The sequence below is a fragment of the Mauremys reevesii genome, linkage group 20 (genome assembly GCF_016161935.1).
Source record: "Mauremys reevesii isolate NIE-2019 linkage group 20, ASM1616193v1, whole genome shotgun sequence".
Lineage (NCBI taxonomy): Eukaryota > Metazoa > Chordata > Testudines > Geoemydidae > Mauremys > Mauremys reevesii.
This window is the reverse complement of record NC_052642.1, coordinates 7,281,698-7,309,057: the sequence shown is the minus strand read 5'-3', so window position 1 is coordinate 7,309,057 and position 27,360 is coordinate 7,281,698. Positions and strand designations below refer to the sequence as shown.

The following is a 27,360-nucleotide window of genomic DNA, read 5'->3' as shown; positions in this document are numbered from 1 at the left end:
ACTCCCCGCGCGCTCCGGTCGACTCCGGTACTCCACCACTGCAAACGGCGGTGGCGGAGTCGACCTTGGAGCCGCGGACTTCGATCCCGCAGCGTCTGGATGGGTAAGTAGTTCGAACTAGGGTACTTCGAGTTCAGCTACGCTATTCACGTAGCTGAACCTGCCCTTAGAGATTAAATAATCTGCTACAGCGTTAGCTAGGTGCCATGTGGCTTTAACTCATGCAGTAGAGCCTCATGCACTAAGCTCCAGAGGTCCCAGGTTTGATCCCGCCTGCCAACGACCAGAGTCTGTTGGTGTTACAAGTGGGGGCTCATCTGGGATTTCAGCTGGAAAGTCTCTGAAGCTTGGGACACACTTCCTGAGGTAGGGGAAGTATGTAACCCACACACCTCCTGGGTATGGTGTTCCGTCCCATCTAGGGGCACCGAGACCACTTAGAGATTAATGAGTCTCCTCTACTGCCTTAGCTAAGGGCCATGTGGCTTGAGGCTCATGCGTTTAGCTCTAGAGGTCCCAGGTTCGATCCTGTCCACCATCTGTCAGTGTTACACTCACATGGAAAAATCCTGCCCTCTTGCAGATGAACTGACGTGCAAGACGGAGACTCAGAGAGACCGTGGTGATGGAGCCCAACTGTTTTACCAGGGTGGTTTGGGCCCAAAGAAGACCACCGGTATGTAGATCCTCCACCCCTTTTCCCCAGAGGTGGGCAAAGACCATGAGGCTATTCCAACTCTAGTAGAGGTAGTGGAGCAGCTCCACTTGTTCCTTGATCTGGACGAGGATTTCTACCAGCTTCCTTCCCCCTCAGAGTTCCTCAGTGCCCAATCAAGTTACACAGATTGGGTGGAGGATCTAGGTCTGTACCATAAAGTGCCAAATTTTGCTCTCAGTTATGCCAAAGCAATCTCATTCACATCTCTAGGGTTCTACCCCTAAACTCTCCTTATGGAAAGATTGTGATGGAACTAGAAACTGGTGAATAATTTATCTACTCTGATTGCTTGTATGATTGACCCAGGAACAATTTCCTCCACCTACAGCAAGGGTGTTTCTAAGGGTGGAAGTTCATCCCTCAGTTGTTTCCAATAGTGTCTACTTAAAAGCGCTGCAATTCTGTTATTAATAAACTGGAATAATTCTACAATTTATATTTTCTTGCCCGAAGGCAAACAAGTCAAGTGATTTATGAAACTGACCACATCACTAAGACAGAAGACAAAATCTTATTGTTTTTATTTACACTTTCATTGTAAAGGGCTGTGAAATGGAACAGAATTCTATTTACAAAATGCTCTTCCCAATGCAATAAGCTAGAGCATTTCTCAATGAGTTTGTGGAGCTCATGTATAAAAGACAAAAGGTTAAGCAACACTGCACTGCCCAGTGGACCATCTGGTGAACATTAGAACTGTCAATAAATCATGAAAGTACCAGTTCGTCAAGAAAATTCCACTTCAAACCACTGCTAGGAAAAAAAGGGGCTGGGCAAAACTAAGAAAATTGGTATTTTCAGCTTTTCTAAAAACAGAAGCATTAAATAACTTTAATCTAATTTCAATTGTTTTATTGGTTCTGTTCTGATGAGCATATGGCTTCAGCACGTTGAATGCTTAGCTCTCTGTCCCCCATACAAAAACACAGGGAAATAACTCAGCATAAGATCTCTTCAGAGGAGAAGCTCATCCCCTCTTAGTCCTTCTCCTCACCATGGGTGATAACATAACAAAGGTTCTTATAGTCAAGATTACCGGAGACATCTGGAGGGAAAGCAGCAAACATCTGGCTGACCTGCAGAACAAACAGGAAATAAGCATTACAAATGCAGGACGGTAGGACAGGAACTTGTACTGATCTCTGTGACCCAGGGAACTCTTTGTGCCAACTGGCAGAGGGCACAAAGGTGCATAAGGGTTACAGGAATCCCCTGGGTCTGAGATCCCCATACGAGTTGGCCAAAATGGGCTATGTAAAGTCTCTGCTGAAAGCCTGTGTCACACTGGTCATCATAATCATTGTGAGATGTACATATGGCATATATGTGGAGAGTTGTGTGTATATACCTGTTCTTTGGGTCTAGGTGAGTTAGGGCAGAACACCAAAAGGTGATCTACAGACCTCTGTCAGGCAGGGGGCAAGAGCTGCTTCTCTCTCTCTGACTGGTCATGTGCAAACTGAGCATTGTATCGTTCACAATAGATGCCTGTTTACAGTCCAAGCAAATTGATTGGGGTGAGCTGGAGGAAAAAACAAAAGCAGCAAGGGTTCTTCTGTGTAGGAGAAAAACCGATGAACCTTTGGAACTCTAACTGGGGTGCAGATGAACCCCCAGTTATCTTCAGGAAGGGGAGACAAGTAGCCAGTAGGGTTGGGCTCATGAAAGAAGAGTCTTGGTCATCCTGGTGGAAAAACGCTCTGGGAAGGACTTAGGAGAAAGCAGGACCATATTAGACAAGAGGGCATCTTCTGTGTCACCATTTGTTTCCAATATTTTGGTTTGCTTCATATGAATCTCTGTTCTTTGCTAAATAAACTTATATTCGCTTTCTCTGTAAATAAATCTAAGGACTGTGTGTTAAGTGAAGCTGTGTTCTAAGGTGTAACTAGTGAGCTGGGGTGAGCTATTCCTTTGGGAGGAGCCAAGTTGGGAGTTCTGTGACCCTTAAGTGGAATGGGGGCTGGGAACTTCAGAGGGATGCTCGGAGGAGTCAGGGATTGGTGTGTGTCTGCTGCTAACCTGCATGAGGGTCAGCAGTGCCTGCAAGGGCTGAAAGGGGAGCGCTTGTGTTGCCTCTGGCTAGGAGAAGCAGGGAGTTGACCCCTGGCAGGCATACACAGTGCTTCCTCATGCTATGGGCAGGTGTATGCAAGGTGCTCGCAACCCAGGGTACACAATCTCCATATGAATTCCAACCCAGTTCAGCTCCTCTGCAGCCTGGTCCATAGCCCACAATGGAAAATCCTCCATTGACTTCAATGGTTATTGGAACAGGAATCGCAACACAGCTGACCTAGCTAACCCACTCCCATAGGAACCCAATACAGCCCCCTAATTAAAAGAAATCTCATCAGCATCCAAGCTAGCCCCTCACCCAATAGAATTCCATTCAGTATTCCAGTCTAGCTCCTCAACTAACAGACTGTAGTTTGAACCTCCTCTCAGAGCCCTGCCTCTCAGTCGGCAGAACCCAGGCTGAGTCCCACACAAAGCAGAACTTTTGATGGATTAGTTCAGGAATCCAACAAGATTCCAAGAGAGATGATCCCACAGAAATGGAGCCCAGATCATTGTTCCAGCCCACACTCAACAGAACTTTTTGTATGTGATGCTGATTAACCATGAAATAACTTAGGGGAGGTTTTTTGTATTGTTCCTAATCGCCAGAGCTAGCGTGGATCTCTCAATCAGTCTTGACATGAACTGAATTCATTCAGCTGAAGAAGGGCAAATGCCCATTGCTGAGTAGCAGCTAGAGAGATATTCATATTTCAGTGAAGGTAAAGGGTCCTTACCTCTTCTTGACTGAATCGGTCTGCTTGTGTCATAAGCATTTCTTTGATGCTGTTCAGAGAAAATGAAATTACCTGGTTAAAGGAGGATAACTGCACATCACGTCTCAGATTGCAAGCTGCTTTCCGAAAATGTGTGTGACTGCATACATTAGAGCTGCTAATCCTCGAATGATATGGTAAGAGATTTACTACGATACCTTGGCTCCAAGAGCCTTCCCCCGTCAATGTCACCACATGGGTCTGCCAAGTTATTCTGCTCTGTAACATTTTAAGATTGTTTACAGTTATTATATTTGTAATATAGCCGTTTCCAACGCTTCTCTTGTCCTAAGATGGTGGTTTTCATGCTAGCTGCTTAAAAATGTGTGTAACTTAGCAAAGCTGAAGAAGAGAGCATTTCTGTGACGTCTAAGGATGAAAGAAACAGAGCATGAAATGAGAACAAGGACATGAGAAAGAAGACTTGAAAGAACTCCAACAGCTATTCCAAATCACCACATGAGTATCCTTTTTTTTTCCCCCAAGCACTCATTCCCAGAGGAGATTGTGAACTGCTTGTATTTCAAGGTAAAGTATCTTGATCTGGAACTATTGAACTTTAACACCGATCTTATACCACATACAAACTCCCTCCTATGCAATGACATCAAAGAGAGAAAATACTCTGGGCCAGAAACTTAACTGGCCTGCGCATTGTTTCTGTACTAATATACCTGTCAAATAGAAGTGTGATTTTTTTTACCGAAATTCTCAGATTCATAGAGTTTTAAGGGCAGAAGGGACCTTAAAATCATCTAGTTTGACTTCTTGTGTATCACAGGCCATTAAATTTCACTTATTTACCCCTATATTAAGCCCAATAGTTAAACCACTACAACCCCTAGTGTAGATACAGTTATATCAGTATAACCATACCTTATACTGGTATAGCTTATTCCCCTCCAGTACAGAAATAGCTATACCAGTATAAAGAGCCTGTGTCCACTCCAGATGGGGTTGTATTGTTTTAAATATACTGGTGTAGTTAAAATGGTACAACTAAGCCCAGATAATTTTTACTTTCAACCTTTCCCCCATCCTTTATTCAATTATTAGAGCGCAAATTAAAGCTGTGTCTTTATTGTTCTTGTTACCAAAGGATACTTGTGCACTCTCAGAAAGTCCTAGAGGAAATAGATCTAGACCTAAATCTAGAGGAAATAGATTATAAATTGGTGACAGTGGGTTACAATTAGATATGTGTATTGAATTTGAAACAAGAATTGAAATCCAAAGATTTCCATTTCAGTTTTATATTTTTGAAAATGGAGCTGATTTTGAAAAAAAAATAAAAATAGCCCTGTGCTATGTCATGGATGCATCTTCTGAAAATAGAACACTTGTGAAATGAAAAGTGCCAATGAATACTACAAAAATCAGAATTTCTTTATGATAGAAGTCAATTTGTATAAAAAATATATGCTTCTGAATGTGCATAGTGTTGTTGGGAAGGGGCCATTTGGTGAGAAATGAAATTTCTGGATTACCAGTGGGGCCTGAGGAACAAAATAGTGAAAATATTCACACAAAATTTCTGGAAAATATTTTCCATTCTTTAACACAGCTCTAGTTACGTCACAATAAATTTCCTGCATTCTTTTCCTGCCCTCTTTATTTAGCAAAGTCATATGAAGACTTTCCTTGTCAATAATAATTTTTGTCTTCTTAACCAGACTGTTTGTTACGTGACCATTGCTTTTGCAATGTAATTACCACATGATCTGCTGCTGCCTGTAATTAAAAGCTAGCAAGATAGTTCTCATGGAAATACATTGATAGTTGGACATTTGCACCCTATACAAAATAAAAGTAGAAAAACATAAATAGGAGGGCGCTGGATAGACCAAGCAGCTTGTTGAATGGGAAGAAGGACTTAAACTACTTGTTGTGTTTTAGGGATCCCAAATAAACTTCCATCTCATACAGGCTTGAATTAGGAAGAGAGCTGGGTGCGATGCGTCCTCGGTTCACAGGCTTAGAGTGTTTTTGCAAAGAAAAAAAAAGCTCAGCTGTCTAATTATAATCTTCTGATGCATAGCCCAGCAGCCCTTGGCATTCTCACAAGTAAGGAGGACTGAGTTAAGGACCTATGCACATTTTCCATTATTTATTTTATAGGGAAACGAACACTCAGAATTTCCAAAACGAGAAGCTATGTACTTCTTTTTTGCATAGTATTTTTTTCTCAAAAAAAAAAATCAAAGCCTTGTGGTGACTTTACAGAAACCAGTCAGTGCCCGTTTGCCTTGATGTGGCACACAAGATTATATCTGTTTTGGCTAATATCGACTGGTTCTAATATTTAAAATATTTTGGTTGCTCCTTTGATTTCCAAATAATTTTAGAAAATTACCTTTGAAATCCATGGGGCAAGTTGCTTTTTATTGGGAAGAGCCCATCACGCAATGCAGTCTTGGAAAAAGCTCTCCGGATTCCTGTAATGACTGGTCTAGCTCATGGGAGAATATCCCCAATTCAGTCCTATCCTGTCGACTCTCCAAAGGGCCAGGACACATTGAAACTCAAAGAGCTGGCTCCTCAGCTGGTGCAAATCAACACAGCTTCCTTGACTTCATTATTAGCAGTGACTGACGTTGACCAGACTCAGTTCAATCGATGGGAATTGGGACTGAGTCATCGAACCTTTCCAAAAGCTACACTAGTTTACACCGGCTGTGAAACTGGCCCAAAATAGTTTCTCTCTTTGACGTCATTGTATAGGAGGGAGTTTGTGTGTGGTAAAACGACGTGGAGAAACAAAGTTCGTCATGGAAATTGGAAGTCTGTTACAAACTCCTGGAGCTTTTGGAAAGGTTAGAAAAGTCCATCCCAGTTGCCATCGGGTGGACTGAGTCATTTCCAGACAAGAGGTGAAAACATGCGGTGGGAAGACACATAAAACCTCCAGAAGGATGTTAATTATATGAATCTAAAAAATAAGTTCTGATTAAAAGATCAGTGTGACTGAGTTTGGGGGAGCCGTCCCAATGGTTTTAATATGGAGGAATATTATTTATTAAGATATTAACTGTCATATTGAAAGGGTTGGGTAAAAATGATTGCAAAACCTTCAAATGTCTAAAATTTGGAAGCATATGAATAGAAGTTAAACCTCAAAGACATTTATGGAATTGATTTAATGGTTTGTTCTGTAATGATCAACATTACCCTCGGGTCTAATAAGTAAACATTATGCTCTGTTGTGGTGATGAACTAAAGCCATTGTCTAATGCTAGCTGTGCAGAGGAAGTGGGGAGGATGACCTTTTCCGTCAAGGAAAAAAAAAGTATTGTGCTCTCTTCTTTGCTTTTGGAGTCATTCCTAATTCCTAATTCGCCCCAGACTCTAAGAGGCTTCATTTGGACCTTAATGTGTGCAAAGACTGCAGGATCAGACAGAGGAAGGGGAGCGGTATATTTTGTATCCAATATATTGCTAAAGATGGTGGTGGGAAAATAATATTTCATGGTTCTGGTATCATCAGAAGAGAATATTTCATGGTTGTGATTTCACTACCACGTGATATGGCCTATTAGGCAATAGGATAAACTGTACTCTGGTATGTCGAGTCACTTCAGATGTCCCACTCCCACTGCCCAGCAAGGAGCTTTTCCCAAACTGTCTGGATAATATTAGCCTAAAAACAAACAGGAGGGCTCTTACCTCCAGTTCCTTCCAATTGTTAACTACACCCACTTGATTAAATTTGGTTGTAGCCTCTTTAGGGAACGGGTTGTTTCTTAGGGTTCGTCTCCATGGACACTTAGTTCGTGGCAAGCTGTGGGTGCTAGCCTGCCATTGACTAACCGTCAGCGTGGACTCCACTGATATGCATCAACAATTCATTTATGCATTTTGATCTAGTCCTCTTTGAAACCTGACTAGATCAAAACACATTAACAAACTGTCAATGTGCGTCAGCAGAGTGCACGGGGACAGTAGACTGTGGCAGTCAAGTATGGGGGAGAGTCACGCCCCAGCTTGCTGCAAAACTAAATGTTTGTGTAGTCAAGCCCTTACTCTTGGTTTGTGCAGTACCTAGCACAGTGAGGCTCTGATACTGACTGGGGACTCAAGTGTAAGAGAAATAAATAACACTAAATAAAGGCGACATTGTACATTCATTTATTTTTTTAATTTACTTGCACTCTCCATCAGTTACACCAAACGCAGTCCACAAATACTCTGCTTCAGGCTACACACACACACCAGGGAGTCTGAAAGCAGCACAGACTGCTGGGGGTTCACTCACGTTATCACAGTGTTGACAGAACCCCTTGATGTGTTATCACTTTATAACTCATGGCTTCCTAATTAGTATCATTTACAAAAGGGACATTGTGAAAGCCCCCAAAACTGGCTGCTGTAGCATAAGTAATTAGGTCCTTATTCGCAAGGTATTTAAGCACGTCTAACTTCAACCATGTGAGTAGTTCCGCTGAACTCATAGGTCAGAGTTCCTTAGCTATTTTCCCTCCTTCAAATAATTTATCTCATGGGCCTGATTCTCATTTATATTAAGGCCCCTTTATACCACTTAACACCCCCATTCTAGCTCCTTTACATTGCCAGATTGGTGTAGAAAGGCCTACTGTATGTAAATAAGCACAGTTGGGGAGCAGTATTTAAAATAATAAATAATACTACCAGTAATAGTTAATGATGGGGCTTCCGCAAGGTCCACTGGTGATCTGGAAAGCTAGAGAAAATGCTCATCTAGGAGTAGAGGGCTCAAATGGTAACCATTTAACAAGGGAAGATCCTCTCTGAAGCCGTCTCCCTGTATTAATTAAGCTGATTGCTCTGTTTTTAAAAGGGGACTAGCCTTCCCCTTCAAGTCAAGCTCTCTTTGAGAGTTCTGCACCAGACACTCATTTTAATTTTACATATGGAGTTGATCTATAAAGAGTGGGTCGTGTGTTGATTTATATCCAGACCTTGAAAAGAGGCTATCTAATGGCATGCATGTGATTACATTTCCGCTGCCTCTTGCAATGTCTAAAGACAATAACATCTCTTTTTGGGGGGATACAAGGACATTTATACAACAGTCTAGTCCTTTGAGTGTCGCTTACAAAGCTACCTACTTTTCTGCCTGCCAGCTCTTCTGCCTCTTATAATACTGTAGAATGTACAGCCTTTAAACTGCCCCTTTAAGCAGAGCACTTATTATTATTTTTTTTTAAGGATTATAAATAAACTTACTAGTCTGCCTTTATGTGGCCTTTTCCTTCTGGGTCGAAAATCTTAAAAGCATTCAGAATGGTCTCTTCTGGGTCCGTGCCTAAAAGAAAATGAAATATAATGTAGATGTCTCTGTGTGTATGTTTGGATGCCTGTCTAATATTTGCTAAATAATTGCATTCATCTGAGAAAGGCGCAAAATGGAGAAGCTGTAGTTGTGGGTTTGAAGACAAAGGTTTCTTAAGTCTGCAGCATTTGTCATGTCAGATAAACAATAAAGGTGAATAGTTCAGTGTTCAGAAGCTTAAAAATAATAACTCATATCTATTCTGTGTCTGCAGGAGAGAAAACTTCCAGGAACTGGTCTCCAATATCAGTACCCAGAGGATTAGCAGCTTTCAGAAATGAAAATATAACAAACTGTTTCCCCGGCTGGCTTCCTTTAATCTTGTACGGTACGTTCCTTGTAAAAACACTTTTTGATGTTACTTGTTCTCCACTATATAGAGGAGAGGTTATTTCCCTCGCCAAAGGAAATGGAGCTTGTCACCAAAACGAAGTGTCAATGAAATGCAATGGAAACAGGATGATCAATGTACAATAGTGAATTGTCCTTGTGTTCTATATTGTGTTTCCATCTGAGGATCTCAAAGCACCATATAACCCTCACTGATATGCCTGGGAAGCAGACAAGTATTAGTTGGAGAAAAGAGATGGTCTTTTGGTTAAGACACTAGATTGGGACTGAGGAGATGTGGCCCCTGTTCTCAGCTCAGCCACAGACTTTCTGCTTGACTTTGGGCAGGTCATTCAAACTCGCTGTGTCCATAAAACAGAAATAATAATCCTTCCTTTCTCCCACCCTAGGTCTGTCTCTTCTATTTAGACTGTAAGCTCTTGGGAACAGGGATTCTCTTACTATGTGTCTGTACATCTCTGAGAACAATCTTGGTTTGGGCTTGTGGGTGGTACGATAATAGAAATAACCATTAACAACAATAGTACAAAATCCAATTTACAAACAAGTAAACTGAGCCACACAGATCATTTAAATTAACTGGAATGGGAAGTCTTTGAAGCGTAATTATAATAGGAAAATGTGCTCTCAGCACAGCAATGCCATTATGTCACACAGTGTAACAGAGACAAAACCCAGGAGCTCCGACTCCCAGTTCTTTGCTCTGTCTATCAATCCACACTCCCTGACCACTCCCCAAGAAGTTTCTTGCTAAGGTTTCACAAGGATATTTAGCACATGGCTGTGCAGTATCTGAGCTGACAGGGTGGCCCATAACAGCGTGGTCAATGATCCATAAACTAGGATCTAGGCCTTTGTACCCCCGGCCATGAGTATTCTTCTGCAAAGTTCTGGTCACTTATTTCAAACTGCAATGGCTTTGCATTCAATACAGAGAGTGTTGGTATTTAATGTTTTGATTGTCTCATGCAGTGAAACTTATCCCAGCTCGGAGGAGGGGGTTGCATTTTAAGCAGTCACCTCTGCATGGGGGATTTTTTTTTCCCCTTAGTGCGTTTCACATTTTCTACTCTGCCATATCCCTGGACTTCAGCTTTGAAGAGAAGCAATGCAGCAGGCATTCTTTATTGATTAGCTAGTAAATAAAGTGGTTTCTTTGATGTGAGGCATCTCTGTTTTCTGTACAAATTGCATTATTCCAACTCCCTGTAGAAACAGCTCCATGTGGTTGGCATTAACATAAACTGAGTTTTGTTAGCTGTTCATCTGGCATCATAATATCAATATACAAAGCTAAAGCTTGTCTCAAAAATCCCAGCTTCCCTTTTATGACAGAAATCAATTACAGCACAACAAATTTCACTTAGAAAGCACCTTTCACCAAACTCTCTGAGTGGTACTTAGCTAATAAAAAGTGTTGCAAAATTGCCATATCCACTTCCTCCAGCCCATTCTCCCTTTATAATTGTACTACAAAGACTCTTCATCCCAATTAGTTTTGATTGGGAATGTGCAGTCTTTTGGCTCTGCTTATTTTGCATGACAAACCCAACCAGAAGGGCATGACAAACACAGCTGTGATTTTCCCTTTGATAAATGGAAAGAAGAAGAAGAAGAAGAAAAAAAAAAGCTCTCCTGCTAATAGCCAACAGGAAACCTGTGGACAAGAGGGGTACACTTCACCCATTTACCTTCCTGTGCTGGCTCTGTTTTCATGCCATGCAGTTGGCAGGGCTGGAATCTCACCAGGCTTCAGCAATTGTGAGAGGCAAAGGACAGAAAGGAAAAGAGGCACTTTGCCAAGCGCTGTGTGATCATGGACATTATGAATAGGCAGGAGTCTGCACTAGTGCACTCCAGAAGGGTGAATCAAGATATCCAGCAGATCCCAGCTAGAGTACTGTGAAGGAGGCTGAGCGTTACCTTCTGAGGGTATGCCCTCATTGTAATCATGGCATGCAAGCACGACATACCTGAACTAGCTTTAATCTAGCTAGCTATGGCAGTTCGGTGCAGGCCAGCCCCTCAGGTAATTACCCAGGATACCAGACTTGTACAGCTGTGGCTTCACTGCTCCAGTACCCAAGCTAGCCAGATTAAAACTAGCTAGGGTATGTCTACATGAGTTGCAATCATATCCTGTGATTGGAGGGCTGACACACCCTAAGGATCTAAGGGCTTGTCTTAAATAAATAGATGCACATACCACTGTGATGGGCAGATGAGAGAGATTAGATAAACTTTGAGAGATATTACTGGTTCTACTGACCCACCCCAGATTAAGTTCAAGTCCACCTCAAACCTTACCACTTTCTGTTTCAAGAGCAAGGAGCACTTCTTTGACCTTGACTTCAGCAATGTAGGCATAGCACAGCAAACATTAAATAATTAAAAATATGTTTTTAAAATCCCAACATAATATTCCCCCTTGAGAGGAAATGGGAGGAAAGAGAAAGACAGCAAACACTAGCTATAACATTTAATGGACTTTGGAAGGTGTTCAGATTGTAAGGGGATTGAGAAGATGACTGGAGGTGCATCTTAGCTACTGGGATCTTGCTTCTGCAATCCTTGGCCATGTACAATGCAAAAATGTGAACTAAATTACTGACTTCCAGTTAGAATCTAGTACCTGTGGCAGAAATCCCTGTATTTTCAGAGAATACCAGGGTTGGAAGGGACCTCTGGAGGTCATCTAGTCCAACCCCCTGCTTAAAGCAGGGCCAATCCCCAGATAGATTTTTGCCCCAAATCTCTAAATGGCCCCTTCAAGGATTGAACTCACAACCCTGGATTTAATAGGCCAATGCGCAAACCACTGAGCTATCCCTCCCCCACATTTTATATAGGATTGGGCCAAATTCCCCTCTGTTGTAACTCTAGTGAAGTCAACTGAGATTAAATCAGTCCACTTTGCCCTCTAATCAGTAGTGTCTGGGCCAAAACTTGGTCACACTGAAGTCAATAGCTTTGATATGAATCACACCAAGGCTGGGTCATCTGTCTCCAACCTGTAGGAAAAATGAAGAATGGCCATGTGGCTAAGGCACTCTACCAAGATTCAATTCTCAGCTCTGCCACAGATTTGTTGTGTGTCCTAGGGCATGTCACTTAGTCTCTCTGTGCCCTAGTTCATATTACAACAAAGAGCTCCGTATAAGCACACTGATAGATACCTCTCTAACCCACCAATGGTACGTACCTTTCAGTTTTTCACCAAACATAGTCAGGAAAATGGTGAAGTTAATGGCACCTGGAGCTTCCTGCACCATGGCTTCTAGCTCTTCATTCTTGACATTCAAGCGACCTGTAGTAGCAGAGATAATTTTTCATACTAAATAATCATTTTATTTCAATAAGTGATTCACCACTACCCCCTTCCCACTGTGGTGGTCTGGGCTCAACAGAACAACGTTAATGAGATGGTAAGACATAAGAACATAAAAACAGCCAGACTGGGTCAGACAATGGTCCATCTACCCCAGTATCCTGTCTTCCGACAGTGGCCAATGCCAGGTGCCCCAGAGGGAATGAACAGAGCAGGTGATCATCCAGTGATCCATCTCTGGTCACCCATTCCCAACTTCAGGTAGACGTAATTCAAAAAGTCACTGTCATAAAACAAACGGAAGGAGTTGGCTACAGGATAAAAGGACAAAAGAAGGAATGGGAGGGGAAAGTAATAAATATGGGGGCAATAATAGCCAACATGGGGGCGCATTTCTGAAGAAACTGATTATCTTTCACCACGGGTGAAATCCAGAATTTCAGCCCTCATCCTATTACACAATCACTCATGAGACGGTTTTGTGATTACGCAATCATAATAAGAATGGACAGATGACTTGGGTAACCCTGTTTGTTCCCTTCCATCCTGCAGGACTTTGACTAGAGTTGAGATTCTGACAACCCTACTCAAATTGAGTCGTACCTTGCTAGGTGTGCAGTCCCATTGATTTCAGTGGGCCTAGCTGAAGAGTGAGGTGCTATTTGGCATGAATTAAGGGTATCAGAAACTGGCCCTAGGAAATGAACATTCCAGAGTAACATTGGTTACAGGTGGAAATTTCCTCACTATCACTATAAAGATATGGGGAGCTGCAGCTCTCTTCATGGACTCTGCTGAAATCTGATTCCACCACAGGGAGCACTATGGATTTTAATCATTAACTCCTCTTGATAATATCCAGATGGCAAAAGCCCAGACACCTATATCACTGTTCAAGCCTCAAATACTGCAAAAGGGATGTAGCTCCAGGTTTGGGTTTATGAGCCTTTTGACCTTCCATTGCATGGGAAGGCCTCATGTTGTAAGGTGTTAAATACGCTCTAGACTTATGGTTTGAAAAAGGCCTTCCTTAACCTCATGACACGCACATTCCAATCTAGGCACAGAGGAACAGACCTTCACATGAAGTTCCCACATTGGCGTGGGAAGGATGGCGGCTGGTCCATGACAGAAACATTAATTGGTAGATATTTACATGCCTCTTAGATGAAAAAGGTGCAGCTCAAGAAGCCCAAATAAAAAGGCAAATCAGAAATGCCTGGCACGGACCCCTACTTGGGTGGGCTAATTATGAAAGGGTTGATGGGGGGGGGATCAGTCTCTTAGGAGAGGATGTCAGCTGCACCACTCTCTATCACCCGCCAAAAAATCCCGGAATGGCCCTCATTTAGCCTTTGAAAGGGGCTGCTCAGGAAGCTTCCTGGCTAGAGATAGATAGCCAAGATAGCAGCTACCAGCATAGAGGAGGAGGATCAAATTGAGCAGGTTTGGCAGGTTTTCCCTTTGGCTCTCTGAGCTTCATGCATATCTTATGACTCATCCGGCTCTAATTTTAATATAATCCTTTCATATGCGCTTGAAATTTAAATTGCATTTAGAGTACTTTTATTTATTTATTTATTTGTTTGTTTGTTTGTTTACTCACCCAATGCAGCAAATGTATCTCTCAGGTCTGCTTTGTCAATGAAGCCATCTCTATTCTGATCCATGATGGTAAAAGCCTATTAAGAGAAAAGAGGCATTATGTTACCATTGCCTCTTGATGTCCCACTGTAAATCCTGATACTCATCAACGTGGTATTATATCTGTGTTAGAAAGGGGAACATTTATCTTTCCTTTATTAATCTACAACATACAGCATTATTTTGCATTACTTACTTTCAACACGTTAATGTATCTTGGCAAGAGATTTAATTAAACCCACCCAAACTTCTTCTTACTAAATTAACACTCGGCGCAGCATGGAGTTGGGTCTATGCCAGTGCTGTCAGATCCAGCCATTCAGGCTTTAACTCGTGAAAGCTTGGATTAGGGAAGCTCTAGTAACAGCTGCCATGGAGGCTGTTACATGGGTTGTGTACCCCTGCCTATATCACATTGTCCTGTGCAGCTAGAACAAGCTGTAGGACAATTAACAAGGGTGGCCAACACAAACTCAACAAGGAGTCCGGTGGCACCTGAAAGACTAACAGATTTATTTGGGCACAAGGTTTCGTGGGTGAAAACCCCACTTCTTCAGATGCATCTGTAGAAGTGAGGATTTTTACCCACAAAAGCTTATGCCCAAATAAATCTGTTAGTCTTTAAGATGCCACCGGACTCCTTGTTGTTTTTGTGGAAACAAACTAACACGACTACCCCCTGATACTCAACATCACAAACTGGTGCTGAGTTAAAATCAAAGTTCTGTGGGGGCTAACAGGGAAGCCTCAAAGTCTCATAGAGGAAATAAAAATACAAAAGTGAAGTAAGAAAACTCAGAAATCTCTATTTTGATGTGTTATTTATTCAACCAGGCTTGTTGCCCTTTCCATCACACTGTGTCCTTCAGGCTGTGGTCTAATTTTTCTCTGAGTGACCTCAGTATGTTGACCTTAAAACATCTCCTGTCAGGCAATTCTCGATAGTTTGCTGAAAATACACTTGTTTTGTAATTTTTAGCCAACACACAATTTCGGAACTTTAACCTCTTCCCCATTCATCATTAAATATGCCTATCTATCTACCTACCTACCTACATACATACAATGGTCATAATTTAAAGTTTTCTTATACTTTGAAAGATTTTAATGATTTGAGAGATATTTCCTGAGCTTACAATGGGAATGCTGGAAGAACCAATAATATCTCTGAAAGTGGTATCTATCTATCTATCTATCTATCTATCTCCATACACCCCCTCTATCCATCTATCTATCTATCCATCCATCCATCCATCCATCCATCCCAGGGACCTTCTACATGCTTCCCATAGATACACAATCAAGGGAACTCAGGCAGATTCATAATATCTGGCTACAGCACTCTTACTGGAGGAATCTCAGTGCTCATAAAAATCATCCTCCACTCACTCTGCACACAATAGGCCAGCTTCCCCCAAGACACTACCAACTTCCTCCAGAAACGCCACAACATTAACAGCCTCCTCAAGAATACCATCCTTGCCACCATTGATGTCACCTGCTTCTACACCTACATCCCTTACCATTATGGCATTGCTGCCTGCCTCAAATGCTTACAGGATAATGTACAACACTCACATATCCCTGTAAATGTATCACCAAACTCATTGATTTCATCTTCACTCACAACAGCTTCACACTTAAGAACAAACACATTGTACAAGCTCTGGGAACAGCCATGGATACTAAGATGGCTCCCCAATGTGCCAACCTCTTCATGGGCCACCTCAAAGAAGAATTTCTGGAAAAATGCACCACAAAACCAATGATATGCCTGACATACATCAAGGATACTTTCACCTCCACCATAACTTCAACCACCACCACCCATCCATCAAACTCATTCCAGAACACTTCCACACCACCAACTTCCTGGACATCATGACTAGCTTCAGCAATGGAATCCTACAAAAGACTATATACAAGAAACCCACATATCACCACACTTACCTCCACAAATGCATCCCAGACACACAAAACAATCTGTTGTCCACACCCAGGCATTCAGATACCGCAGAATTTGCTCTGAAGAGGAAGTCTAGGACACACAACTAAACACACTTAAAACAGCCTTCACTAAACAAGGACACTCTGCTAGTGAAGTAGATCACATCATGGAAAGGGACACCCAAATATCCTGGGAGAACATGCTTCAATCCGAGAAAAAAAAACAACATTGACTGCACACCCCTAGTTGTCACCTACCACCCCAGACTGTAACACATATGGTGTATTATCAAACAATTACAACCCATGTTGGATGGGGCTCACATCCTGAAATAACTTGTTCCTAAACCCCTTCTTCTGGCCTTCAAATAATGCCCCAGTCTCACCAAGCTGATCATCATAAGCAAGCTCCCCACAGACCAGGACCCACCAACTCAAAGTGGTACCAGACCCTGCCAGAACAAAAGATGCATGTGATGTACCTCATCCAGGGCATCAAATGCCCCAATAACGACTATGTGGGTAAAACCAGACAATCACTACACTCAGATGAACTTGCATATTAAAATGATAAAAGACAAAAAACACCTTTTCATCCATGGGTGAACACTTTTCATGAAGCAATCGCTTCCGATCTGACCTCTTGGTACTCATCCTCAAAGGAAACCTGCATAACCCTTCAAAAAGTAAACCTGGGAGCTTAAATTCATAACTCTGCCAGACACTCACAACCATAGACTCAGAGACACTGGTTTTAAGGCTCATTACAACTTGTAACATCCCATTGCCTGCTTACCCTGAATTTCCCACTTCATTATAAGTAGTCTCCTACAGCATGTGTTTCCTTCCCCAGACCTGCAGGGAGCTCTGTGAAGCTCAAAAGCTTGTCCCTTCCACCAACAAAAGTAGGTTCAGTAAAAGATATTTGCCTCACCCGCCTTGCCTCTATCTCTCTACCTATCTTTTGTGCCCATTTCCATGGTACTGTATCTTGAACCATCTCTGATGTCACCTTGTTTATTGATACACGCTGACTATAATGAGTGGTAACATCCACAGGTTCATATAGCAGCTCAGTGTATCTGCCTACCATAATTGGTATACATTTGTAGTCTACAGCTCTGTGAGGTGCAGCCCCTTCCATGATACTGTTTTATCATCATATCTTCATGCAATCTCACCTCGATTTCTCATAAAACCTCAATATTCAAGCTCCAGTGTGACTCTGTGATCATTTACAGTAGTGTATATTCACAATAATTGATTCCTATGCCATATACCCATCTAATGATAAATTTAAATCTACTCGCCATAAGTTATTTTCACTCATACTGCAGGGCTGACTGCGTAGAACAAGTAGAAGAGAAGAAATGTGAATAGAATAGTTTTACATACATACACACAGAAGAGAGGCAATATATGATATAAATACTATGTTTGCTTCTTGACAAGTGGCGTTTAGTGTGTGGATTTTGTTACTGATTTTTAAAAAGTCATGTTTCCGCTTTTAAACTATGGTATTAGGCCCAATTCTGCAAGTGCTGTCAAGTGTCTACCTCCAGGGCTTCACATTGGCTTCAACAGTGCACTGTGGCCGCAGCAGGACTAACTCATAGTGGTCTGTACTAAACTCAGTTCTAGTCCCTGATTCAGCAAAGTCATTAAGAATGTGCCCAATCTGAAGCATGTGAATAGTCCCACTGAGTAATCTTCAGAGCCTATTAGAGTCAACAGGACTCTTTCCACTGATTTTAATGGGCTTTGGATCAGGCCATAAGTGCATAGCGTTGGCTGAAATTTGGGGAGGTGAACCTCCTTTTGGTGAAAAATGGCTTTAATTTTTAATTTTAGTCAAACCTCTCCAGTTTTTCAACCAGAAACTGAAAACTTACCAAAAATGGTTTAAGATTTTGAGTTTTGTGTAGGGAAAAATACAACAAAACTTCTGCAAGAAATACTTTTAAACAATCATTTAAAATACTTCACCAAAAATTTGGCATTTTTGACCAGCTCTAGTTTATGCAGTTTGGTTTCAGATGGCAACCCTTTAAGAAAGAAAAATGGGCATTGATTATGATGCTGATAAAAGCTGGTTAAGCAGAGTTGAACACTTACTGTTAATTCCACAGAAAAGGTCAACAGTTCCAATGAATTTTCTTTGGTCATGTTCACAATCTCTTGTGTGGGTTCTAATGGTCGTTCATAACACTGAGCTTCAATAATGTGAATCCTCATGGAAAGTGAATGTTAAAGCCACGTATATGAAAATGAATTGTATATATTCACACCCTGGAAGTGCTTTTGTTCAGTCAGGGAACAGAAATGATAGGATACATCTTATCTGATCATCCAGAGCTACTCAACACAGCTCAAAGAATGAACGTACAAAACGACTTGTAGTCAATACACAAAGTTAACAGAAGTCGTGGCAGGGCAGGGAAAGCAATGAATAATTTAAAATGACAAATCTGAGGAAACTGATGTGCTCATGGACATTCCAGAAGCAGAAAAACAGCCTAAATACATCAAGTAAATTATCCATCATTCATTATTCATTCAGCTCTTATGCCCGAGTCATTAGTTTTGATTCTGCACAGGTAACTGATCAAGGAATCAACAATACATCGTTAACCCCAGACTCTCCTTGATCGGCAGGAACCTTATGTGCACCACTGTAAAGCCCTTATTTTTGTGGGCATTTGGGAAGAGGTAGGTTGAGGGTTTTGTGGGGTTTGGTTTCTGGTTTGGAAGTTGGGCTGTTAGAAAAAGGTGAGTATTATGGAACTATCCATTAATTAAAGCCCCAGTTAAGGAAAGTATCCCAGCATTGAAATACATGCTTAAAGTTAAGCATATGCTTAAATGATGTCTTGAATGTGAATAGCCTTAAGCATGTGCTCAAATGCTTTTCTGAGTGAATTGTATAGTAATTTTTTTGTATTGAGCTTGTAGGGTTTTAAATAATGTGTAACACCTAGATTTTGAAGAAAGAAAGAAAGATTCATAAAAGTGCACAAGTAAAATGTTATCAGCGAAAACCACTAAGATGATTCAGAAAACAACTGTGTATTCTATTAAAGCAGATGAACAAAGTAACGATTGCAAAACAATCCTAAGTAGTGATGGGAGAATGTATAACCCAGCAGTACAGGATAACAAAGTTGGCCCACCTCTTTAAACTCCTGAATCTGGGTTTGATCAAACATGGAGAATACATTGGAACCACCTCCTTCTGTCTTCTTCTTTGCCTTTTTTGGAGACTATAAAAGAAAAAAAAGATCCGGTAGGTAATAAATAACACTTGGAATACCAGGTAAGACAACCACATTTATAATGGAAGGTAATATGCTTGCACAAGTAGCATGAGAGGGTTGTATTCAGTTATATTTTCTCCCACGTTTGATTCAGTACTTAGTTGTGCAACAAATATATAAACACAGAAAAAATGCTGCTTGGTTACAAAAAAATGGGGTGAATTTTTACCAAGGAGTTTTGTTGCCAATGGCTTTCTATGGACTGGATTGTAACCTGATAATCCAACCTGAGTAAGAGGCAGTACATGGTTATGTTGCCCCAGAAGCAGTACAGGAAACCAGACTTGGAGAGTCCAAGCTGGTCGTTGCTTTCTCCTTGCTTCTTGGGGGCAGTGGTCCATGCCAGCCCATTTGCTAGTGCTGATTACTTTCCTCTCAGTGCTGGCTCTGTTATGCTGGCTGGCTGGTTGGGGGTGGAAGAAGCTAAGACTCTGACCTCTCCCCACAACGTGCAAACCTGTGCGAGAATAGCACCCCACCAGCAGCTGCTCCCTCCCCCTTCCCTGCCGGCTCTGGCAATGCAAGTAGTCTGCACTGGGAAGTGAGGAAGCTCCTTGTTCTACTTTACTCCCCTGCGTGGCCAGGCAGCCAGGCTCAAAATTAGGCCCTGTATGGGTCTGTCTACACTGCAGCCGGTAGCGAGCCTCTGGGTAGACAGACTTTCACTAGCGAGGCTCGAGTGAGCGCACTAAAAGTAACCACGTGGACATTGCGGCATGAGCTGGAGCTCAGGCTCTCAAGCCTGGCTCGCCCCCAGCTGCAGTGTAGACAGACCCTATAAGGCCTCTAGTATGGAGCTGAGAAGTGAAAAGATCTCCATTACTGCTGCCATAGTGATCCAGTACTGAGTGGACAGATCCTTCCAAGGTCTAAACACTGTCTACGTTTGGAGGAAAGCACACGCCTTGAGTTCTGTTCTAGCAAAAGAGAGCCAGCTGACGTGTAATCAGACATTACATTCACTCTCTTCAGTACTTGCATGGCCTCCATGACTGCAGTCTCTGTGCACCTCACAATCTTTAATGCATTTGTCCTCCCAACATCTCAGTGAGGCAGGTCAGTGCTATTATCCCCATTTTATAGATGGAGCCAAAGGCCCAAATCCTCAAAGGTATTTAGGTGCCTAACTTCCGTTGATTTCAATACCTAAATACCTTTGCGGATCTGGGCCTATATGTCTTGCCCAAGGTTGAGGGTATGTCTATCAGGGCCAGCTCCAGGCACCAGCCCAGCAAGCAGCTGCTTGGGGCGGCCAATGGTGAGGGGCAGCACGTCCGGGTCTTAAGGGGCAATTTGGCGGCGGGTCTCTCAGTCCCTCTCGGAGCGAAGGACCAGCTGCTGAATTGCCACCGAAGACTGAAGCGGCGGCGGTAGAGCTGCAGATCATGATCACGGAGGTTTTGGGGGGTGGGGTGGGTTTTTTTTTTTGCTGCTTGGGGCGGCAAAAACCCTGGAGCCGGTCCTGATGTCTACACAGGGAAAAAACCCACATCAGCGAGTCCAGGTCAGCAGACTCAAGCTAAAAATAGCCCTGTAGATGCTCAGGCTCTGAAGCCCAGGAGCTTCAAAGCCCAACTTAGAACACCTACTTTTAGCACACGCCCAAATCTGTAGACCCACGCTCTGAGACTCACCACTATAGGATTTTTTGCTGTGTAGACAGACCCACAGAGAATCTGTGGCAAAGCAGGGAGCTGAACATGAAGACTAGGTTAGTACTAATCACTGGACCATCCTTAGCCCCATTTGTACTACAGTCCTGTCTGCCCCTTATGTAATAGAAAATGAAAAATTCTGTTCTGTTTGGACTACACTGTACAGAAGAGAAGGCAACTTTCTTCTCTCCCCAAAATCTGCTAAGATTCAAATGAAATCCTGGGAATGAGAGCTGGTCAAAGACGTTTTTCCATCTAGCACTGCTGGAAATATATAGTGTCTGGTCAACTTAACTTGCCATGCAGATTTCAGCATTCAGCCATCCTGATGAGGATCTCATATTATGATATATACCCCACACATGTACACACATTGTACCTATCTTCTGGAACACAAGCTCCTGTACTATGGGAAATGCATGAGAGAATGTATTTGCTGGGAAGAAAAACAAAGACAAAATGCCACCCAAGACGTGGAAAGATATGTGAACAAATGGAATGTTTAATTAGTGTAGAAATATTGATTTTGGAAAATAAACAGATTCCCTCCTCCTCCTCACACGGAATGAGTGTTGTTTTGAGCCAAAATAGGCAGCATTTCATGCAATGTGAGGTGTCTGGTGGACATTTTCAGGATTTCTAGTTGAAATGGAAATCTAGGGACAACCCCACTTATTAACAGTGTATTCATTCCCCAAGGTAATAAGAGAACAGATGTTAGCCCGTTGAGTACACTGACACTTCTCTAGGGGCTAATGACTTCACAATGTAAGCAGTACTTGCAAGGCTGGTCTTGGATTTTGAGGGAGGGCCAGGAGGGTGATTTCATAAGGGCTCCTCAAATTTAGCTGATCCATCTGAGGGGGCAATTTTTGAGCCACCACTAGCTTTTTTTGGCTGCAGATAAGGGGAGCCCTGTTGCTCAGATTTTTTTATTCACCCTGATAAATTTCCTTCCTAATAATCAATTTATTTTCTGAGGTTAACACCATAATGAAAGGGCTAGAATCCCAATCCTACTCCTCCCAGGGCAAGGCCTGATTACACCATGCATCGGGTACTCCCTGGCTAATTTTGGGGAGTTGTCTATATAGACAGCTCAGAGTGCATACACAGTAGGGACTTTAAGCAGGAGATGTAGTTGTATGAAATTATGTGGTAAAACCCAGAGATGTGGCACATTGTCAATACAAAAAAAAAATCAGCTCACTTTTTTTAAAAAGGAGTGTTAAAGCCCATAGAGACTGAAGCATATTTATCCACAGAACAAGTACAGCACCGGGCAAATTCAAACCCTTAACCCTACCACCTCAATGATTTGTTAGTAGGCTTCAATCCTGACCCCTAGGAACCACCTCCAGGGCTGATAAAGGATTGTTCACCGCCAATATTGACCATTCTGTCTTTAATTTTTCTGCTGAAAGTCCAAGTATGGGTCCCAGTTAGCACCATTTACAATGTGGTTACCTGCGGAATCAGACTGAGACCACCAAATCATTTCACAGAGGCCACCGAGCAGCTGTCAGATGGCAGTGCCTTTCCATCACTGGGTCCAAATTTAAACTGTTGGATCTAAGGCTCAAAGGATTATCATCAGTCTGTTGGGCTATCCAGCTTCCCAAATCCCCGCTTATGGGTAGTGTGTGTGGGAGGGTGTCTGACTTGAATTGCCAGGAGATCCATATTCACAGAGTGGAATCCCAGGCTTAACTCAGAATCTTGGGAGAATGGGAACGAGAGGCAGGCCGAGGGGCTATCTGCCAGAGATGAGATTTCACCTTTTTGGTGATGTAAGTCAAACCCAAAAGGCAGCTAAAAGAGAGCAGAAATAAGCTGCAGAGTTTGCACTTGGATCGAAAACTCCCCACAGTTCTGCAGTGATTAAACCAGGATTTCGTCTGAGGCTTATCTCTCCAAAACAATCTAATATCTTTGTTTTGTCTCACAGAACAGTGAGCAGGGCAGCAGATGGGGAAGCAGAACACCTCATTTTTATTCTTGGATATATCCGTGGTTTACTGCATGGCCTTTAGCAAATCACTTGGCCAGTCTGTGCCTCAGTTTCCCCATCTGTACAATGTGGCTAATAATAACTTTGCTACGTGCTTTGAGATCTACTGCTGAAAAGTGTTAGATAAGAATGTTAAGAGTTATGAGGAGGTGCAGGTTCCCCAGACTGAGACTCCAAAGCCTCTGACAGAAAAGAGTCTGGAAGACTGTTGCGATGTCTGATACAATTCCAGCCTGGGTGTATTTATCACCCCACTGAGAAGAAGACAACAGTTCTTTTTCAAAGGGAACCTCAGAGCCATCACACATCGCTGGATTATATCACCAGTGCTAGTGCTCTCTCAGTTGGCTTGGGTTTCTAAGGATCTTTTTGTTAATGTTTAGACGCTTTAAATAAAACCCGGATATGAAAAACCCTGACCCTGAGACAGCTCGGGCTAGCCCAGCGTTTGCTGTCTTCTGGGTTTCCTTCACTGAGATTCTTTACATTTCTCCTGTCTGGTAGGGCCTGGGAGTGGGCGAGAACAAGGCTAGTGCACTGACAAAGATAGAAACAATGAGTCAGCGTCGCCTCCGCCTCTCTGGGTGCAAAGTAAGAACAGGGATCTGGGGGCAGAGGGGTTAGAGGGGGAGGTGTTTGTGTCTACAGGTGAAGAATTTCTGCTGCTGCTGCTTTAAAGGTGACCTACACACACAAGCAACTTAACTGCGGTGGCTATATGCCAATGTAAGTTAGGTCAGCGTAATTTTGTAGTGTAGACTTGGCCTGTCTGTTTCACAACATTTGGATCCTTTCAGTGGCAGGTGAGCCGCATACAACCCATCAAAATGCAGGGCTTGCAAGGAATGATCTATTCTAGAGGAGTAAGCAGCATAAACTGCTTTGAGAGCCACAATCAGCATTTCAAGCAGGCAACACAATAGGCTCTGAGAACTCAAATAAAAACCTGAGCTATCAGAGCAGAGAAACACAGGATCTTTTTATTACCCCTTCTATGCTCACAAACAAATCCCTCCTCTCACGTCCCCACACGCCATCTTACACACAGTTCCTGATTCCCTCCCTTCCCCCTCCCACGATCCCTTAAACTCCATCCCCCACACATCACACCAACAAACAATCTCTCCTGTTCCCTACCAAATCCCTCACCCCAGTCATCTCTCTCTCTTTCATAAACACACACAGAGAGAGAGAGAGAGAGAGTCCACTGGCTTCTGTCACTCACACACATCACGGTCCCCAAGACAGCCTGTTCAAACCCTGTGCCCCCAAATCTCCTCTGCAATCACCTTGCGCTACATAAGCACTCAATACCTTTTCTCCTCTGGCAAGTATACACAGGCCTCCTCTCAAGCACACAGAAATGAACAGCTTACCCCCTCCAACACAAAGTCCCCTATTCACACACACACACTTCCATAGGAAAGCCACGGGCCAGATCTCCAGCTGGTGTAACTCGACCTGGTTCTTTTGTGGTCAATATTTTTTAGTACAGGTGGTACATTCCAGGCAGTCTAGCAAGCTGCAAAACACATTTCATCAGAATGCGATCTATTTTTGGATACATGATTCCCTTCAGCACACACAATTCACTACAAAGTGTCACCGAGCTGAATGAATGCAGGAATATTGTTGGAATATGTAAAAGGTCTCTCTCTCTCTCTCTTACACACACACACACACACACACACACACACACACACACACACATGTAGAGACACCACAGACCCAACTTTACTGAAAATTCCCTGGTATTAACTGGGACCTATAGACGCACAGTTCTCAGAATTCCATCCTGTAACACTTGTGTGGTCTGCTTCTTGTTAGAAAAATTATCTCCCTGAACCCTGCCATTCTCATTCTCTTCAATCCTGTATGTCGGAACCTAGTAGCACTGGCTGACTTCTAATTATTTTTTACTGTGGTGCTTTGTCTGCACTAATCCTTTGAAAGTAGCTTTACTGAACATCTGAAATATTATGATGCTATAAAACCTCTGTAATATTTATAAATCCCTTAAGACATCATAAAGGGGGAAAAAACCCTCCTCACAGAGTTCATCTTGCATAATTACATATACATTTCCCTCTGATTAATAAAAAATGATCTCTTCCTTATGTAAAGATATTCTCAGCTTTCTTTCATTAAGACAATTTTTTCTTTCCATTTTAAATCTGTTTCATGTGTCCGTGAATTGTAAGGTGCTTCAGAAGATGGTTTCCCAGGGCAAAAGGCACAGTGAAAAGAAACATCACGGACAGTCTTCAGTAGCAATGAGGCTTTGGGGACATGTTTTGCCACATTCTGAGATCCATAGCACTGGCCAGTTTGGCCGCAGATAGTCTTGGAATAATTATTCCAAAAAGCAGAGAGCATTGTGGGAAAGGAGTCAGTTCACCAGAATGAGAGGGGGGGGGAGAAAGACACGTAAAGGGGTGAAAAAGAAAAAGTCAAGACCCAATACATGCCACCAGATAAATGGTTGGCTTAGGTTCTAGAGAAATCCATTAAAGTGTAGCCAACTGAGGTCCCAGTTGGAAAATTGGGACAAATACACTCTCCTCTAAGCCAGTGGTGAACATGGTTTGGTTGCTGGGGTGTACAGGGACAAACCATTTTCACCATGCGCAAGCTAATGTTACAACCTGGTCTTGAGCATGGTTTTTAGAAATTGTTTTGATTGTGGTTTGATCCTGTTCAGAACAGTGGTTGGGCAACATTCATCTCCTGTTTCAAGGGAGCCAGGTTTGAACAACGCTTCAACAAGGGTTTTCAAACACAGGTCTCTGGTGTCAATAGGCTCCAAAGAGCAGCCACAGGTCCCAGTGGGAAATGCTACACTGAGGGAGCCTGAAAGGAGGCAAGAGACGGAGGAAAATAAAGAAAACGAGCTGAAAGCAAATAATTAAAGACACAATATTCCTTTTCCTCCCTGTTAAGAAAGAAAAACGTCCAGCGCTCCAGCCCTTGTTGAATGATGTTTTAGTCATTCCAGTGAAAACACAGAAGGCAAACACAGAGCCAGATACACAGATGTCATCTTGGGCTGAAAATCTGCCCTTGATCTTTGGAACCACATATGCTAGGACAATAGTGCAGAGGTAGCCATGCAGCAGGTCCCGGAGCCATCCTGCCAGCACAGGGTAGCATGCCCAGTGGGGCCGGGAGGGCAAGGAGTTGGCTATGGAGACTACAATCTCTGTAGTGCTCCTTGCCTCTTCTTCCATGTGCCAATGACAACATAGTCACAAAGCTGCCTCGGCCGCAGCAGACTATTTATCTTCGGGCTATTCAGCACTGCTAGCTGCATTAGTTGCTCCCCCAACGTGAGACTAAGTTGGAAAAGAGACTCCCAGCAAGATATTTCCCCCAGCTGGTGGATCCATGCAGCATGGGCAAGATTTTGCTCTGACTGTCTCCAGACCTAGCACATTTATTAATAGAGTGCAAAAGGGTGCTCTGAAATTCACAGCTCATCCAGTGTCTCCGGTGCTGGCTATCTCCTCAGTCTGAATGTGATTCTGTTTAAGGATGAGATCTGACATTGTTATTATCATTGCTCCTGTTAAAGTAGCTTTGGTTAAGAAAGAAAGAAAGAAAGAAAGAAAGAAAGAAAGAAAGAAAGAAAGAAAGAAAGAAAGAAAGAAAGAAAGAAAGAAAGAAAGAAAAAGCTTGTGAAAAAGTAACTCCTACCATGGTGTTGCTGTTCCTTCTGCCCCTTCTCTGCCAACTAGCCAGCCAGCATACACAATGCCAATTGTTCCTTTATATAGTGTCACGGAGGAGTAAAAATATGCCTGCTCCAAGTTTAGACAATAGATGTAAGATTGGAAAAGTGCAGTCATTGGATCCCAATACCATTCCAAGCATCTGTTCCACACAGGGCTTTTGCTTTCACAGAAATACTGCAGCAGATAAGTAGATAGGCAGTTGGGATACAATTGTACAGTCGTCGCAATGAGCCAGAGCTGAAGGGGCTTTCCTGTGTGCTTCTAAACAGTGAATACCAGCACTCACTAAGAAGGATTGTAAATTGTCACGGCCTCCTGGAAAGGCAGATAGAGGGAAAAACTGAGACACCTTGAGAAAGTGCAGAAGAAACTAGCAGTGATTTGTGGCCATCAAGACTGCTCAGACCTAGAGTGGGGCTGGAACTGAACCATCGCCGCCCTCCCGAATGATACCTACATGGAGACAAAGAACGCCAGCCACAGCCCAACTGCGTCATCAACGCGAACACCATT

General features: G+C 42.7%; 1 protein-coding gene across 2 annotated transcripts; it reads right to left on the bottom strand.

Moving 5' to 3' along the window:
• Positions 1-1,555: 1,555 nt before the first annotated feature.
• MYL10 (myosin light chain 10) lies at positions 1,556-26,942 on the bottom strand. 2 transcript variants are annotated; one of them, XM_039508088.1, is made up of 7 exons: positions 26,810-26,942; positions 19,307-19,396; positions 14,152-14,227; positions 12,420-12,524; positions 8,761-8,839; positions 3,517-3,565; positions 1,556-1,794 (listed from the first exon to the last, which is right to left on the bottom strand). In XM_039508088.1, exons 1-7 carry the CDS (start codon positions 26,810-26,812, stop codon positions 1,696-1,698), a joined length of 501 nt encoding a protein of 166 aa, XP_039364022.1. In that variant the 5' UTR covers positions 26,813-26,942; the 3' UTR covers positions 1,556-1,695. The 2 variants fall into 2 exon arrangements, with proteins under 2 accessions (XP_039364022.1, XP_039364023.1); XM_039508089.1 differs by lacking the exon at positions 26,810-26,942 and adding an exon at positions 17,447-17,479 and having other exon boundaries at positions 19,307-19,376.
• Positions 26,943-27,360: the final 418 nt, after the last annotated feature.